Consider the following 13,771-nt stretch of genomic DNA (forward strand, 5'->3'; position numbering starts at 1 on the left):
TCGAAAATGAAGCAGGCTTGTCCAAATGTGCATTTGCATACCTCAAGCGACTCTGTTTGTGGCGTGTGTGCAGAAAAGGCTTCTTCCGCATCACTCTCCCATATAGCTTCTCCTTGTGCAAAGTGCGCTGAATTGTTGAACGATGCAAAGTGACACCATCTGCAGCAAAATGATGTTGTAGGTCTTTGGAGGTGGTCTGTGGGCTGTTTTTGACCGTTCTCACCATCATTTGCCTTTGCCTCTCTGATATTTTACTTCTGGTCTTAACAAGAACTGTGCCAGTGGTCTCCCATTTCCTCACTTTGTTCCTCACAGTGGACACTGACAGCTTAAATCTCTGCGATAGCTTTTTGTAGCCTTCCCCTAAACCATAATGTTGAACAATCTTTGTTTTCAGGTCATTTGAGAGTTATTTTGAGGCCCCCATGTTGCCACTCTTCAGAGAAAAGTAAAAGAGAACAGCAACTTGCAATTGGCCACCTTAAATACCTTTTCTCATGATTGGATGCACCTGTCTATGAAGTTCAAGGCTTAATGGGCTCACCAAACCAATTGTGTGTTCCAATTAATCAGTGCTAGGTAGTTACAGGTATTTAAATCAACAAAATGACAAGGGTGCCCAAATGTATGCACCTGTCTAATTTCATTTTGATGCATATTGCACATTTTCTGTTAATCCAATAAACCTAATTTCACTACTGAAATATTACTGTGTCCTTCAGTTATTTGATAGATCTAAATGAAATTGCTGATCCAAACACCCAATTATTTATAAATGAAAATCACGGAAATTGTCAGCGGTGCCTAAACTTTTGCATACGACTGTAGCTCACAATTACAGGATACAAGCTGTATTATTTTGGACATGGACTTTTTGTGGATAAAAAAACATTTAATTTTTATCAGAAAAGTGAGACATAAGTTCTTTATTCGTGTTTTACAAATTTGCTTTCTCAAACACCAGCTGGCATGATGTACTTCAAATGGATCAGACCTTCCTATTCTTCATCACATTCAATATATAAATCCTTCTAGGTATTGTCTTTGACTTTAGACTGTAACCCTTATGGACCACTTTCAAGAATCAATCAAACATACATACCTGAAATTAGAAGTAATAGGATTCCTAATCTCCACTGGTGCATACTAAAAGGTCTGTGTTCCCCTATGTTATTCCTAAAGAGAGAACATTTATTAGATTAGAAATGTAAACAGTTTAGTTAATAAGCGTTTATAGCTGCTTTTATTCCATGAACTTTACTTCAATGCAACCTTCTTTATTCAAGTACACTTTGATTGAATGAATAGAAGAGTGTTCACTATTTCATTATGTCGGATGTACAATAACAACAGTGATGTCTTCTATATCACAGTAATTCCCAGGATAAGGTACAAAAAATAAGATTTGCTTTGTACATTAACAGTGTCAGCATTCTAACACTTAAAGGGCCACTACACCCAAAATCTTTCTTTCATGATTCAGATAGAGAATAGAAATTTAAACAACATTACAATTTACTTCCATTATTTATTTTGCTTCATTTTTAAAATATCCTTAGTTGAAGAAAAAGCAATGCACATGGTGAGCCAATCACACAAGGCTTCTATGTGCAGAAACCAATCAGCAGTTAGTGAGCATATCTAGATATGCTTTTCATCAAAGAATATCAAGAGAATAAAACAAATTAGATAATATAAGTAAATTAGAAAGATGTTTAAAATTGCATTCTCTTTCTAAATCATAAAAGAAAAAATGTGGGTGGCATGACCCTTTAAGAACAGTTCAATGTAATGGTTTAAATTCAACTTTTAGAATTCATTATGTTTTTTTCATTGGGGTGTATAATAGGCATATTTTAATTTAACCCTTTAACTGATAAGCAATTTCCACCCCTATGCTGAGCTTTTTTGCAGTTTTAGATGCTTTTCCCATTTAAACCTTACTGTAGGCGATTTTTCAGTGACAAACCCACACAATATATTGTTTTTCAGGAGACCCAGTAGAGACAAACTATAACATTTTTTTATGTATATATCATTAAATTTTAGAAACCTGCAACAAAAAGTGTTAAACACTTAATGTTAATACAACTTTTCTATTAAAATCTTAATACACAAAGTTATAAATATTAGCGTGTGTATGCCCCCCCCAAAAAACCCACTATACTAAAAACAAGGTGCTATCCTCATATAAAGGGCCTTTTGGTGCATTTATGTTTGATCTGTACATAGGGGCTCCCATAAGCCTTTATGCAAATAAATGTTAATTTATTCACACCAGGTGATAACTATTACCACAGTGATCACCTAGCTATTAAAACTTACAGGGGCTTTATTTTAAAGAGGGGCTTAAAGGGACACTAAACCACATTTTTTCTTTCATGATTTAGATAGAGAATACCATTTTAAACAACTTTCTAATTTACTTCTATTATCTAATTTGCTTAATTCTCTTGATATTCTTTCCTGAAAAGCATATCTAGATAGGCTCGTAGCTTCTGATTGGTGGCTGCACATAGATGCCTCTGTGATTGGCTCACCTATGTGCATTGCTATTTCTTTAACAAAGGATATCTAACGAATGAAGCAAAATAGATAATAGAAGTAAATTGGCATGTTATTTAAAATTGTATTTCGCTGTCTGTATCATGAAAGAATTTTTTTGGGTTTAATGTCCCTTTAAGGGCTTTATAACAAGGGGTCTTGGGGGTCTCTGTTCCTTTTTGATGGCCTGTTATACGGGTATATATGTGAATATATTATCAATGTGCTTTAAAACTAGTGTATTTTTATTATAAATGTGCTTAAACTTTAACCTCCAAGACAAACATTGTTTAAAAACCTTTCAAAAGGTGGACATTGGGGGTTTCTAGGACTAAAGGGTTAAAAGAATTTGAATACCAACCCCCCATCCAGCTCCCTTAAGCCCTGTAGTCCTTCCCAGCATTTTCTGGGGCTTTATGACTACATGGTGATGTCCCCATCATCCCCAGATTCCAGGTGTCAGATCACTAGGACTGTAGATGCAGGGGGACAGTGATGAACTCTGTAAAGCACCCGTGGATGATGACACATGGTCGTTATTCTCGTTAAATTCATTGTGCACATAATGACCATGTGTTGTCATTTGGCCTTAAGGGATTAAAAAGTCAGATCACGAGCAGCACTGCTCATCCTGAACTGAATACAGCCAGTGATTGGCTGTAATGCATATGTGCCATCCCTGATTGGCTCTGAAGCTGTATTCTGCACCAGACCAGTACTGGATTGCTGGTCTGGAGCTAACTTTAACTATATATGTAACACACAATATTCATATTAGAAGTCCATTTCTTTCTTCAAAATGTCAGTGTCTAATGAGCAGTTCTTGTGTTTGATTGAACTGTCAGCAAGTTCTGTACAGTCTGTTTGCTAGGAGACTGCAATGTTTGACTTTGCCTGCAGGTGAGTTTGCACATGTGCAATGAGACACTCTAGAGTATAGGGTTATTTGCGTGTACAACAGTGACAATTTGCTAAAGCCACCACTTTAGAGAGTAGTAAATAGACATCTCCTGGATTTACTGGTATTAATAACAATCTTGACCTCCAAAAGAATGCATAAGAATCTTGAAGAAGCCAATATTATTAATGACAATTATTAATGGGTGTAATTCAATAACAGCAAATGGCCATTAGAAATTAAATAAAAAAACTAAAAAATTTAAATTTTACATATATTTTTATTAATTAGATTACAACTTTAAATACAGGATATGTAAATCTATTTCCCTTTTTCTGTTTAACATTTCAAGAGCAGAAGTAATGGTTTCATCTATTTTCCAAATCTACAATGTAAATTTATAATAGATATAGACTAATATTTAAAATGCCTCCAAGGTTATAAAGTGACAGGTGCAGCTGACACTTTAAAGGGGCATAAAACCCAAAATGTATCTTTCATGATTTACATAGATCATACAATTTTCCAATTTACTTATATTATCTAATTTGTTTAATTCTCTTTATATCCTTTGTTAAAGGAGCAGTAATGCACTATTGGGAGCTAGCTAAAAGACAATGACAAGAAGCATATGCGCAGCCACAAATCAGCAGCTTCTGAGCCTACCTGGGTATACTTTTCAAAGATGGATACAAAGAGAAGGAAAAAAATGAGATAATAAAAATATATCACAAAGTTATTTAAAATTGTATGCTTTATCTGAATCATGAAAAATTGGGTTTCGTGTCCCTTTAATGTTTGTGAGCTTCAGTTATGATCACAAGTAATTGATAGTGATAGTGATCGCACATGGTTGCAACTCTGTAACTATAAAGTGATGTACATTTACTCCCAAACCTTAACATGCTGCTTGCTTTCGGCTACTGATAAGAATCTTTGGCAGCTAACAATAGTTTCTGCATAGATGTTATTTATATTACGCTCCCTCTTATTGGAAATGTCATCTACATCAACTCTGCTTTGTCCTGTATAACCCAGCTGAAGTACCAATGAAACAATGTACAATAACACAAGAAAAACAAGTTACTTATCTAATGCCAGAAACTTACAACATTTTTGTTTCCTTACAGACTTTCTTATTACGTCTTTCATTTGCATTACTGAACCTAGCTTACTATGGTCACGTTTACATAGATGCTAATAATTGTCAGGTGGAAAATGGTATAAACATTGCTTAAGAAAATCCTACTAACACGGCTAAAGCCAAATCCATAGAGCTTCCATTTTTACTTCAATATTAGCGCATGTGCAAAAGCCTAGGGTGTGCTAGCATCCAGATTTGCTAAATCCCTCAAGTAATAGACTTATATGGGGCCACGCTGATAAACTAATTTTAGCTACGGTTTTAGTGCTAAATCAGAGGTGCACTAAACCTAAAGTGCCGTAACATAATGGTGTGCACATATGGCTCCTCCTTTGGTGCTCTTTCTTAAGGAAATCCAATCGCAATTTATATATGAATCTTATCATACTCAGCAACAGAAAAGAAAATCAGTAAATGTATTCATGGTTGGCTTCCCTCTCCTTTTTTTTCTCTCCCTCAGTTTTGGTCTCTCAGCCATTTGGTATTTTCTGTTAAAAGTAGCGACTGAGGACCGTAGTGGTATCATTAAATGTATTCTTTGTGTGTTTTTCGTTATTTTTTTTTCAAAACATTTTTTTTAATGTAATTTAAAATATCCCACAATGTATTCCTGTTCAATGTACAGATGTTATTTTTGCATATATATTGCATGGTCTTTTTCTTTTGTATTGTGGTCAAATAAGGACATCTCCAATGTACAATATTTCTGTATTTTGTTCAAATCTGTTTGTCTCATATTGTATTGATACAGATATGTCTTTATTTACTATTTCTCTTTGGTTTCTCAAGACACCCGTGCGCTGAAAAAGCAACTGTGTTTCTTTTATCATATCGTTTACACTGCTGGATTATAAATAAAGATTTAAAAATTAAAGCAAAAACATAATGGTGTGCAAAACTGAAGGTCAAATAGTGGAGGTCTTCATTAAAAAAAAAAAAAAAAAAAGATAGCTAGACTTTCTCATGTAGTTGTTTAAAAGACATTAAAATCAAAATGTAATTCCTCATAAAATATTTAATTATTCACAGTAAAAAAATATTGAACGATACTTACATTATTTAACTGAAAGGTACTTTCATTATTTACTTTTCCAGATTTTCATGTAATTTAACTGGATTACTAAATTACTAAATATATATATGCACATTTATACCTTGGCCGCAGTAGAGGATATAAGTAAAACATTATTTAGGAGGGTTTTCAAGGGGTTTATGCATAAACTGCAAAACAATGCAAATATTGTTTAAAAAAATTGTTTTAAACCATGTATTTTGTTCATAGATGTTTCCAATGAGGTGTTTAATCACTGATATATATTATGCATAAATACAAAATAACAGATTTCGATTTGAATATTATTAATATTTGAAGTCTGTGGGCCTAATTTTTAGAACCTTGACTCTCAGGTGAGATTATCTAAGAAGAACTAGGTTTTACTTTTGCCCTGTTTCTTTTGTTGTGTTTTTGAAAGATCTGACTAATTATTGCTTTTATAATAAGTGAATAAATCCAAACTAACCTGCATTAAACACCTCTTGTAAGTAAGGCCAACAAGTAAATGATGTAATGTAAGTATTCAAAGCAGTTATTTAAAGGGACAATCTACTTGATATTTTTTATTGTTTAAAAAGATACGTAATGCCTTTACTCTCATTCTTCAGATTTGCATAACCAACATTGTTATATTAATATACTTTATAACTTCTAAATTTGCCTGTTGCTAAGCCCCAGCAGACAGCCTGTAATCTCAGTGGTTTTTAAATATTGCACAAATGCTAGACAATAATAGTTTATGTGTGTGATATAGATAACATTGTACTCACTCCCGTGGAGAATGAGAATGGTTGTGCAAGAACCAACATTGGCTAAAATGCAAGAATGTAAAAAGCACTGAGATAAGGGGCAGTCTGCAGAGTTTTAGATACAAGGTAATCATAGAGGTAAAAAGTATATTAATATAATTGTGTTGGTTATGCAAAACTGGGGAAGAGGTAATAAAGGGATTATCTATCTTTTTAAACAATAACAATTTTCAAGTAGACTGTCCCTTTTAATTTGTGCAACATTTGTAGGTTACATCATTTTCTTTTTGGCCCTTCTAAGGAGCATGGGACAAGAAAAATGTTATACAAAATAAATGTTTTCCCCCTTCATATGGTCCTAATGATCCATTTTACTTGCTGGAGTGTATTAAATTGTTTGCAAACAACCCCATTAGTTTTATTTTGTCATTTAAAATAGCCAATTTTGCCTGTTGAAACCACCACCACTAAAAATGTCAATATCGACTATGAATACTTTTGTATTTTTTAAAGAAAAGCTATGTAAACAAGAATCACCAGTAGCCCCATGGGGAATGGCAGAATGTTAAATTTCAGTTGCTCTTGCTAAGGATCTAATTCTATAAAATTCTCTGGGCTGGTGAGATTCTATAAGAATGCTCACCAGTGTGTGTCTTGCTAAAGAGCTTATACTACATTTTCATATGGGGAGGAGATTCATACATTACAAAAGTGCACAATGAAAATCGTAATTTAAAAATCATACAAAATGAATAATTGAACCATTCACACAAAATTATGAAGGAAAAAAATATATTGTTTAGGTGCATCAAAAACATTTTTTTCACCAAAAATCGTATTTACTAAAAAAATATAACATTTGTATGTAAATTACACAAGAATACATTGTATTAAATATGCACAACATAAATTGTAATTTAAGTACACTGGATGTGCAAAAAACACAAAGAAATTCTTAGTACAAAAGTAGTACGTAAGTACAAAATACGAAGCGTAATTGATGTTTTTTCATAAAATGGGCTGCATATGGGCGTTCCATGGGCATAAAAGAAATGTTCTCTTATATTCAAGCGCAGTTCTATAAACATTTTTGCACTACAGTACTCAGTTTTTTTTCACTAAAATAGTAAAAACACTAATTATTCTGAAAGAAAAACCTATGCATATAAACATTTCAGTGAATTTACCGATTATATAAAATTCGCAGATTTAGAATCCAACACTTGCAGGGGCAGCCCTCATGTAAAAGTTCTCAATGGAGGGCGAAATACAGAAGGGGGAACCGGCGTACTTTAAAACTTGAATATAACTCTTAATACAACTCAAAAACAGCGTAATTTGATTTGTAATAAGCTTTATATTTAAGTTTTAAGGTACGCTGGTTCCCCACCCCCTCTGTATTTTGCCCTCCATTGAGAACTTTCACATGAGGGCTGCTCCTGCAAGTGTTGGCGTCTAAATCTGCGAATTTTATATAATCGGTCTCTTAGTCTTTGTGATAAGGAGGTATGTGTGTATAGAGAAATTATAACATAAGATTATCTGTCCTTTATGCAAGTTCAGTTCATTTAAATGGGCTCTGTATTCAATGTAAAATCACCAGCCATTTTGCATTCAAAAATATAACTAGAGGAACAATTTCATATATGTTTTATTCTATGTTGCTGATATAACAAATCAGTGGAAACACATAAAAGGGACAGTATACACCAATTTTCATATAACTGCATGAAATAGACACTACTATAAAGAATAATGTGCACAGATACTGATATAAAAATCAAGTATAAAACCGTTTAAAAACTTACTTAGAAGTTCCAAATTTAGCTCTGTTAAAAAGGTAGCTGGAACACCCACTTTAAGTGGGAAATAACAGACAACCCCCTTTCTTTGCATATGAAAAGACCATTTACACAAACAGGAGCAAGCTGGAGTAAGTATACATCAGTATTTTCCTAAAACTTTGGGGCTTGGTTAGGAGTCTGAAAGTCAGAACAATGTTATTTAAAAAAAAAAGCAAAACTGGATCGTCTACAAAACATTTATGCAAAGAAAAATCGAGTGTATAATGTCCCTTTAAGGGGAAACCAGTTTTACAGTGCAATGTAATATAATTTTAATGAGACGTGTCTGCTGTCTATCAGTTTTCAACCTTTAGGAAGCTTTGCATACAAATATTATCAGTATCATAAGTTTTTGGATTTAATATCCTGTTCTGTATTAATCATCTGATAAGTAAACATGCAATTTGTCTTACACATGTTGTTAGGTATTTGCATACAAATCCAACTTATCACGGAATGTCATCTAACATTTTATTTAGTTTTTACTTAGTGTGCAAAGCAGTTGGAAAAGTTTGAAAAGTAATTGGGCTTAGCATGCAGCCGATTACAAATACTGATGTGCATTTCAATTCTGGTTGCAATATCCATTTAATGCCCCTTTAAGGTTGTTATAAGCAATACACCTTTTTTTAAAAAAAAAAAATCTGAAGCATTTTGTAAGTAATTAGACTTAACATGGATCTCCATAGATTTTATAAATAATCTTTCATGCAATGCTGTCTCAAGCATGCACAAAGAAATTGGTCTGTTTGTGCATTGCTATGCCAGGTATCACATACACATAATTTGCGGCTATTGGGACACTAGATGACCCAGGACTCACGTGTATATCTACAATTGTCCAGATAACCATTGTGTAATTGGACGACTGGCATTGAGAGGCATGGCTAAAGCATGCCAGTTTATAAGGGTGGAACAGGGCGAATGGGAAAGAGGGAAAGTGTTTATATTTTAACATTTCTGATATTATATAGCAAAGAGGCTAAAGACCAAGGAAGCTGCATGGTTCTGGAGGGTGTTAAAATGCTTCTGTTAACCATAATCATCCTTCTTATTTAATTCCATCTTCTTCCTATTCCCTCTCTGCTTGTCCCTTTTCTAACCATGTCCACTTTCTATGTTATTTTTAGCTGCATGACGGCTTATTTTTCTATCTTTTCATCTCTGTTTACTACACAACAAGCATTTACATTCTACTGCACCTATGACAAACTAGGTTGATGATCTCTCTAAAAAAAACATCAATTGAATCCTTTAGGACACAAAATAAATATGTCTAGCTATTTTGTCTTTCAATACTGATTGTGTAGTGTCTTCTTTTTTTTTTTATTTGCACACTTTTTGAGGCACAACCTCCTACTGAACATGTGAAAAAGTCCACAGTTTATACAAACATGAGTCTGTGATTGGCGTCATGGCTGTCACATGAGACAAGGGTAAAGGAATTGAAAAGAAAAAAATGCTACTGCTCAAAGGTTCAAAGTTAAGTGTTTTTATTATGCATTTGTTCATAATGCAGTTGTATTGTATTTCATGGCCCTTAGAAAAATAATAATAAAAAAGGAAAATGTGGCATTTGGTGGTAGAAGATACGGTCCACCTATAGGACCCCTTGCTCCCTTGATATGTAGTTTTACACACTCAGATTTTATGGTTTATATATATATATATATATATATATAATCCATTATTTTCTCTTTTTTTCATTGCCAAACTGCACAGGATACTTAGGTTAAATTAAACCACAAAAAAATATTTTCTGATTCAGACACAGAATACAATTTTAAAAAGTATCTAATATGAGAGCAAAAATAAAAGCCCTATTGATTGGTAGGAAAGATGTTAGTGCAATAATATTTTTGTTCCATTTGTAATCTAGGTCACTTTTTTAATAGCCAAATATACTTTAAATGCCTAAATGCCAGCAATTTGGATTAGGAGAAACAGTGATTCTTAGAAGTTTTTTGACCTTTCATAAAACATAGTTCATTACCTAGCATATCAAAACATATACAAACTAGGGAATCTAGGTAAGGATATGCCAATGAGGGTCACGGTTCTTCACCTCTTGATTTTTTACTTCAGTCTATAATCATTTTCTAACTCAAACTCCCTCATTCCAGTGGAATGCTACTCAGGGCAACTTAAAAGCATAGCAGGGATAGTATTCAGCAATAGAAAACCTCACCTAGCCAGCTGGTTTTATTCATAACATAACAGGTTTATGATCTTTACGTAGAGAGGTTAACCAATGATATACAGTAGCTCACTGTGCAGAATAACTGCACATCCCTATAGATGTGTAACTCACTTCATTTGTGTATATATGCATACGTGCTGCACAATGAACTATTTTGTATAATTGTATTTATCTTATTTTTGTGACCTTATATTAGAATGGAAAACTGCAAAAAAAAAAAAAAAAACAATTTCTAAAGAATAGATACAACAGCAGATAACAAAAACTCATTAAAAAATAAATAAATATATATACACAGACACACACAAAACAGCAATTTGCAATTTATCCCCCACCCCCAAAAAAAGGCTTAATAGTTGCTTTTTACTTGAATAAAATTGCAAATGTACCTTCTTAACTTAAAGGGACATGAAACCCATTTTTTTTATTTCATGGTTCAGATAGAACATACAGTTGTAAACAACTTTTACTTTTATTATCTAATTTGCTTCATTCTCTTGCTATCCTTTGTTGAAGGAGCAGTAATACATTACTGGGAGCTAGCTGAAAGCCAATGGCAAGAGGCATATATGTGCAGCCACCAATCGGCAGCTTCTACCTAGGTATACTTTTCAATAAAGGATACCAAGAGAACCAAACAAATTAGATAATAGAAATAAATTGGAAAGTTATTTAAAAATGTAAGCCCTACCTGACTCATGAAAGAAAAGATTTGGGTTTCATGTCCCTTTAACCATTCTAAACTGTAAAAAGAGGCATAGCCAAGCTAGTCTCTCTTTCTAAAAACAGATGGAAAACTGCAATTGCAGTTTATAGTAACTTTTGTTTAGCAGCAGAAATCACACACTGTGGAATCAACAGTGGAATAGCAAACACTTATGTTCTATTGTTTAAATTTTCTTTTTCAGCCAGTAATACTGACCTGGCTGCAAAACCTTTATTAGATAGATAAATCCCCATAAAGATTGTAGCTTGTAAGAGAGCAATTGTATGTATGTATTTATTATTACTATTATTATTAGTCCTAGCAAACACCTAGACTACCCTAAGTAAAACATACAAAAATGTGTGCAGTCACCAAAAGAGAAGATTATAACAAAACCCACTAAAAAAACAACAACATTATAATATTAGCGCTGCGGAATCTGTGGCGCTCTACAAATAAATGATAATAATAATATAAACCTGCCTGCCCCCCCCTCCAACTTTTAATACAATTTACCTTGTTTTTCACAATTTGCAAAATGAATTTGCCGCTATATATATTTTTCTTGCATTAACTTAAACACACTTTATATTCAGTAAATTCTGTACACAATTAGTTCTACCTTCAATTGCAGTAAAAAAGCAGTTTTTAAAAAATCAAGGATTACAAGGAAAAAAAATAATAGTACGAAACGTTATAAAGGTTATTTTTTTATGTGAATCGTATGGATAAAGTAAGAGAATTATAATAAAATATCATATAGACAAATAACTGGTGAAAAAGTACATTATTTTCCATACTATTGGGTTTCATATTTCATAATATCTTAACATTATGCAGTTCAAAATGTAAAAGTATTATTTACTAATATCAATAACTTTTTATTTAAAAAAATATGTATCTGATTTATTACCATGTGAACTAAACATGCAAAGTAACTAACATTGGGGGAAAAACACTGATGCAGAATTTTAACAGTCAAAAATCCTTTAAGAAAAAGCCATTCTTTGCTTAGATTACTGAGTCCGCACAGACGCCCCAGTTGTTAATGACTTTTCTTTGCTAAATGTGGGTATGTCAGCATATCCTTACAGAAATTGCCTATGCTGTACCAATGCTGGTTATTCTTGCTCTGCCCTACCTACATGGTGAAGTGGGAAATAAAGACAGTCTATGAGTTGATAGAGTGAACAAGCTTGTTCTTCTTACCTGCTTCCCATTCCTGCTGTGTTAGACTGTAAATCACAGTCTGCTTCAAACCCACTACTTAACAGGAAAGTACAGAATTAAATATTACTGAGCACCAACAGTGTGTCCTCCCCATATAAATATACAGGTGTGGTCAATGGGGACGACACATTGTCATTCATCCCTCCCCTTTACCCCAATACAGAATCCCATACATACATAGTGCTGTTACATACCTCGCTTATATACATAACACAGAGTATACCTGTATAGGCATTGTAATACATGTTCCATAATGACAGATTACATTACATGAGTCTGCATCTGAGTGACATCAGGTCAGGTCACAGACACTGCAAGCACATTTTGTGTGTTGACCAAAAACTCTGGCTGCTATACCAAAATGTTAGAATACATACATCAGCTAGCAGGTTTGTTTTGTTTAGTTTTTTTATGTGTATGTCTTGTGTGTGTGTGTGTGTGTGTGTGTGTATGTCTTGTGTGTGTGGATGTGTGTGCATGTGTGTGTATGTCTTGTGTGTGTGGATGTGTGTGCATGTGTGTGTGTGTATATATTTTTACACTTCACACTAAAATAGAGCAAAATAATAAAATAATTAACTACATTTGGTAAATTAAAATCTATGAATGTCATGCAGTTTACAAATTATATATGACACAATTTAATAATTTGTGTAATTTACATTGTTTTTTGGGCGGAGCCATGTACACTTTTAATGGGTGTAGTCAATTATCCTGTGTGTCCCTGGATTATTTATTTTTTATATGTTGGCAAGTACAGTAACGTGATTGAGGCCTTGGCAGAGGATGAACCCTCTTTGTCGTTTTCTTAGACATTTTTATGTACCATAACTCTGTGGAAGCAATCTTGGAAACCCTGCCACCAGAGAGGCAAATTATAGATTCAGTATACTGTGATCCATCTTTTGCAGGGGGGAGCACATATATGGGCCAGCCATGAAGCAGGTGGAACCCAGGCACCACTCTCCCCAGTGTAGGAATGCATTACAGACTGAAGGGCCAGAAGGGGCCCTGAGACGTGAGGGCTGTCACAGTGGGTGGGACAGACCCTGACTTGGCTTACAGGCCCAGCAAGGCAGCGAGAGGTAAGGCTGGCCCTGCATCACAAACTAATACGAATGGTGGTGAGCAGGGCAGAGCCTAAAACTGGCCATGGCCTACAGGGCAAATGCCCATAATTCCCTATGCTCAGTCCGGGCCTGGTAGAGACTGGATATAGGTACATATATTAAAGCAGAATCAGTTTTACTATGATAATTTTTGCTAATTTTTGCTGTCTTATAAAAATATACTTTTGAAGCTGAATATATTGTCTTTATATTATAGTTACTACAGTCTCCTCAAGTGATTTATCTGCACTGGGTTACTCAAAATATGATGGCCACAAACCACATTGCATTAT

General features: G+C 33.9%; 1 protein-coding gene across 2 annotated transcripts in view; it reads right to left on the minus strand.

The window, feature by feature from the left end:
- Positions 1-12,465, minus strand: part of LOC128663188 (serine-rich adhesin for platelets-like) — a 69,292-nt gene extending 56,827 nt beyond the window's left edge. The window contains exons 1-2 of one of the 2 annotated variants that reach the window (XM_053717394.1): positions 12,349-12,465; positions 1,103-1,176 (exon numbers count right to left, since the gene is read on the minus strand). In XM_053717394.1, the coding sequence (XP_053573369.1) occupies positions 1,103-1,176; positions 12,349-12,359 (85 nt within the window). In that variant the 5' untranslated portion in view covers positions 12,360-12,465. The remainder of the gene's footprint in view (positions 1-1,102; positions 1,177-12,348) is intronic. The other variant, XM_053717395.1, reaches the window with a different exon arrangement.
- Positions 12,466-13,771: the final 1,306 nt, after the last annotated feature.

This window comes from Bombina bombina, chromosome 6, assembly GCF_027579735.1.
Source record: "Bombina bombina isolate aBomBom1 chromosome 6, aBomBom1.pri, whole genome shotgun sequence".
NCBI classification, from domain to species: Eukaryota; Metazoa; Chordata; class Amphibia; order Anura; family Bombinatoridae; genus Bombina; species Bombina bombina.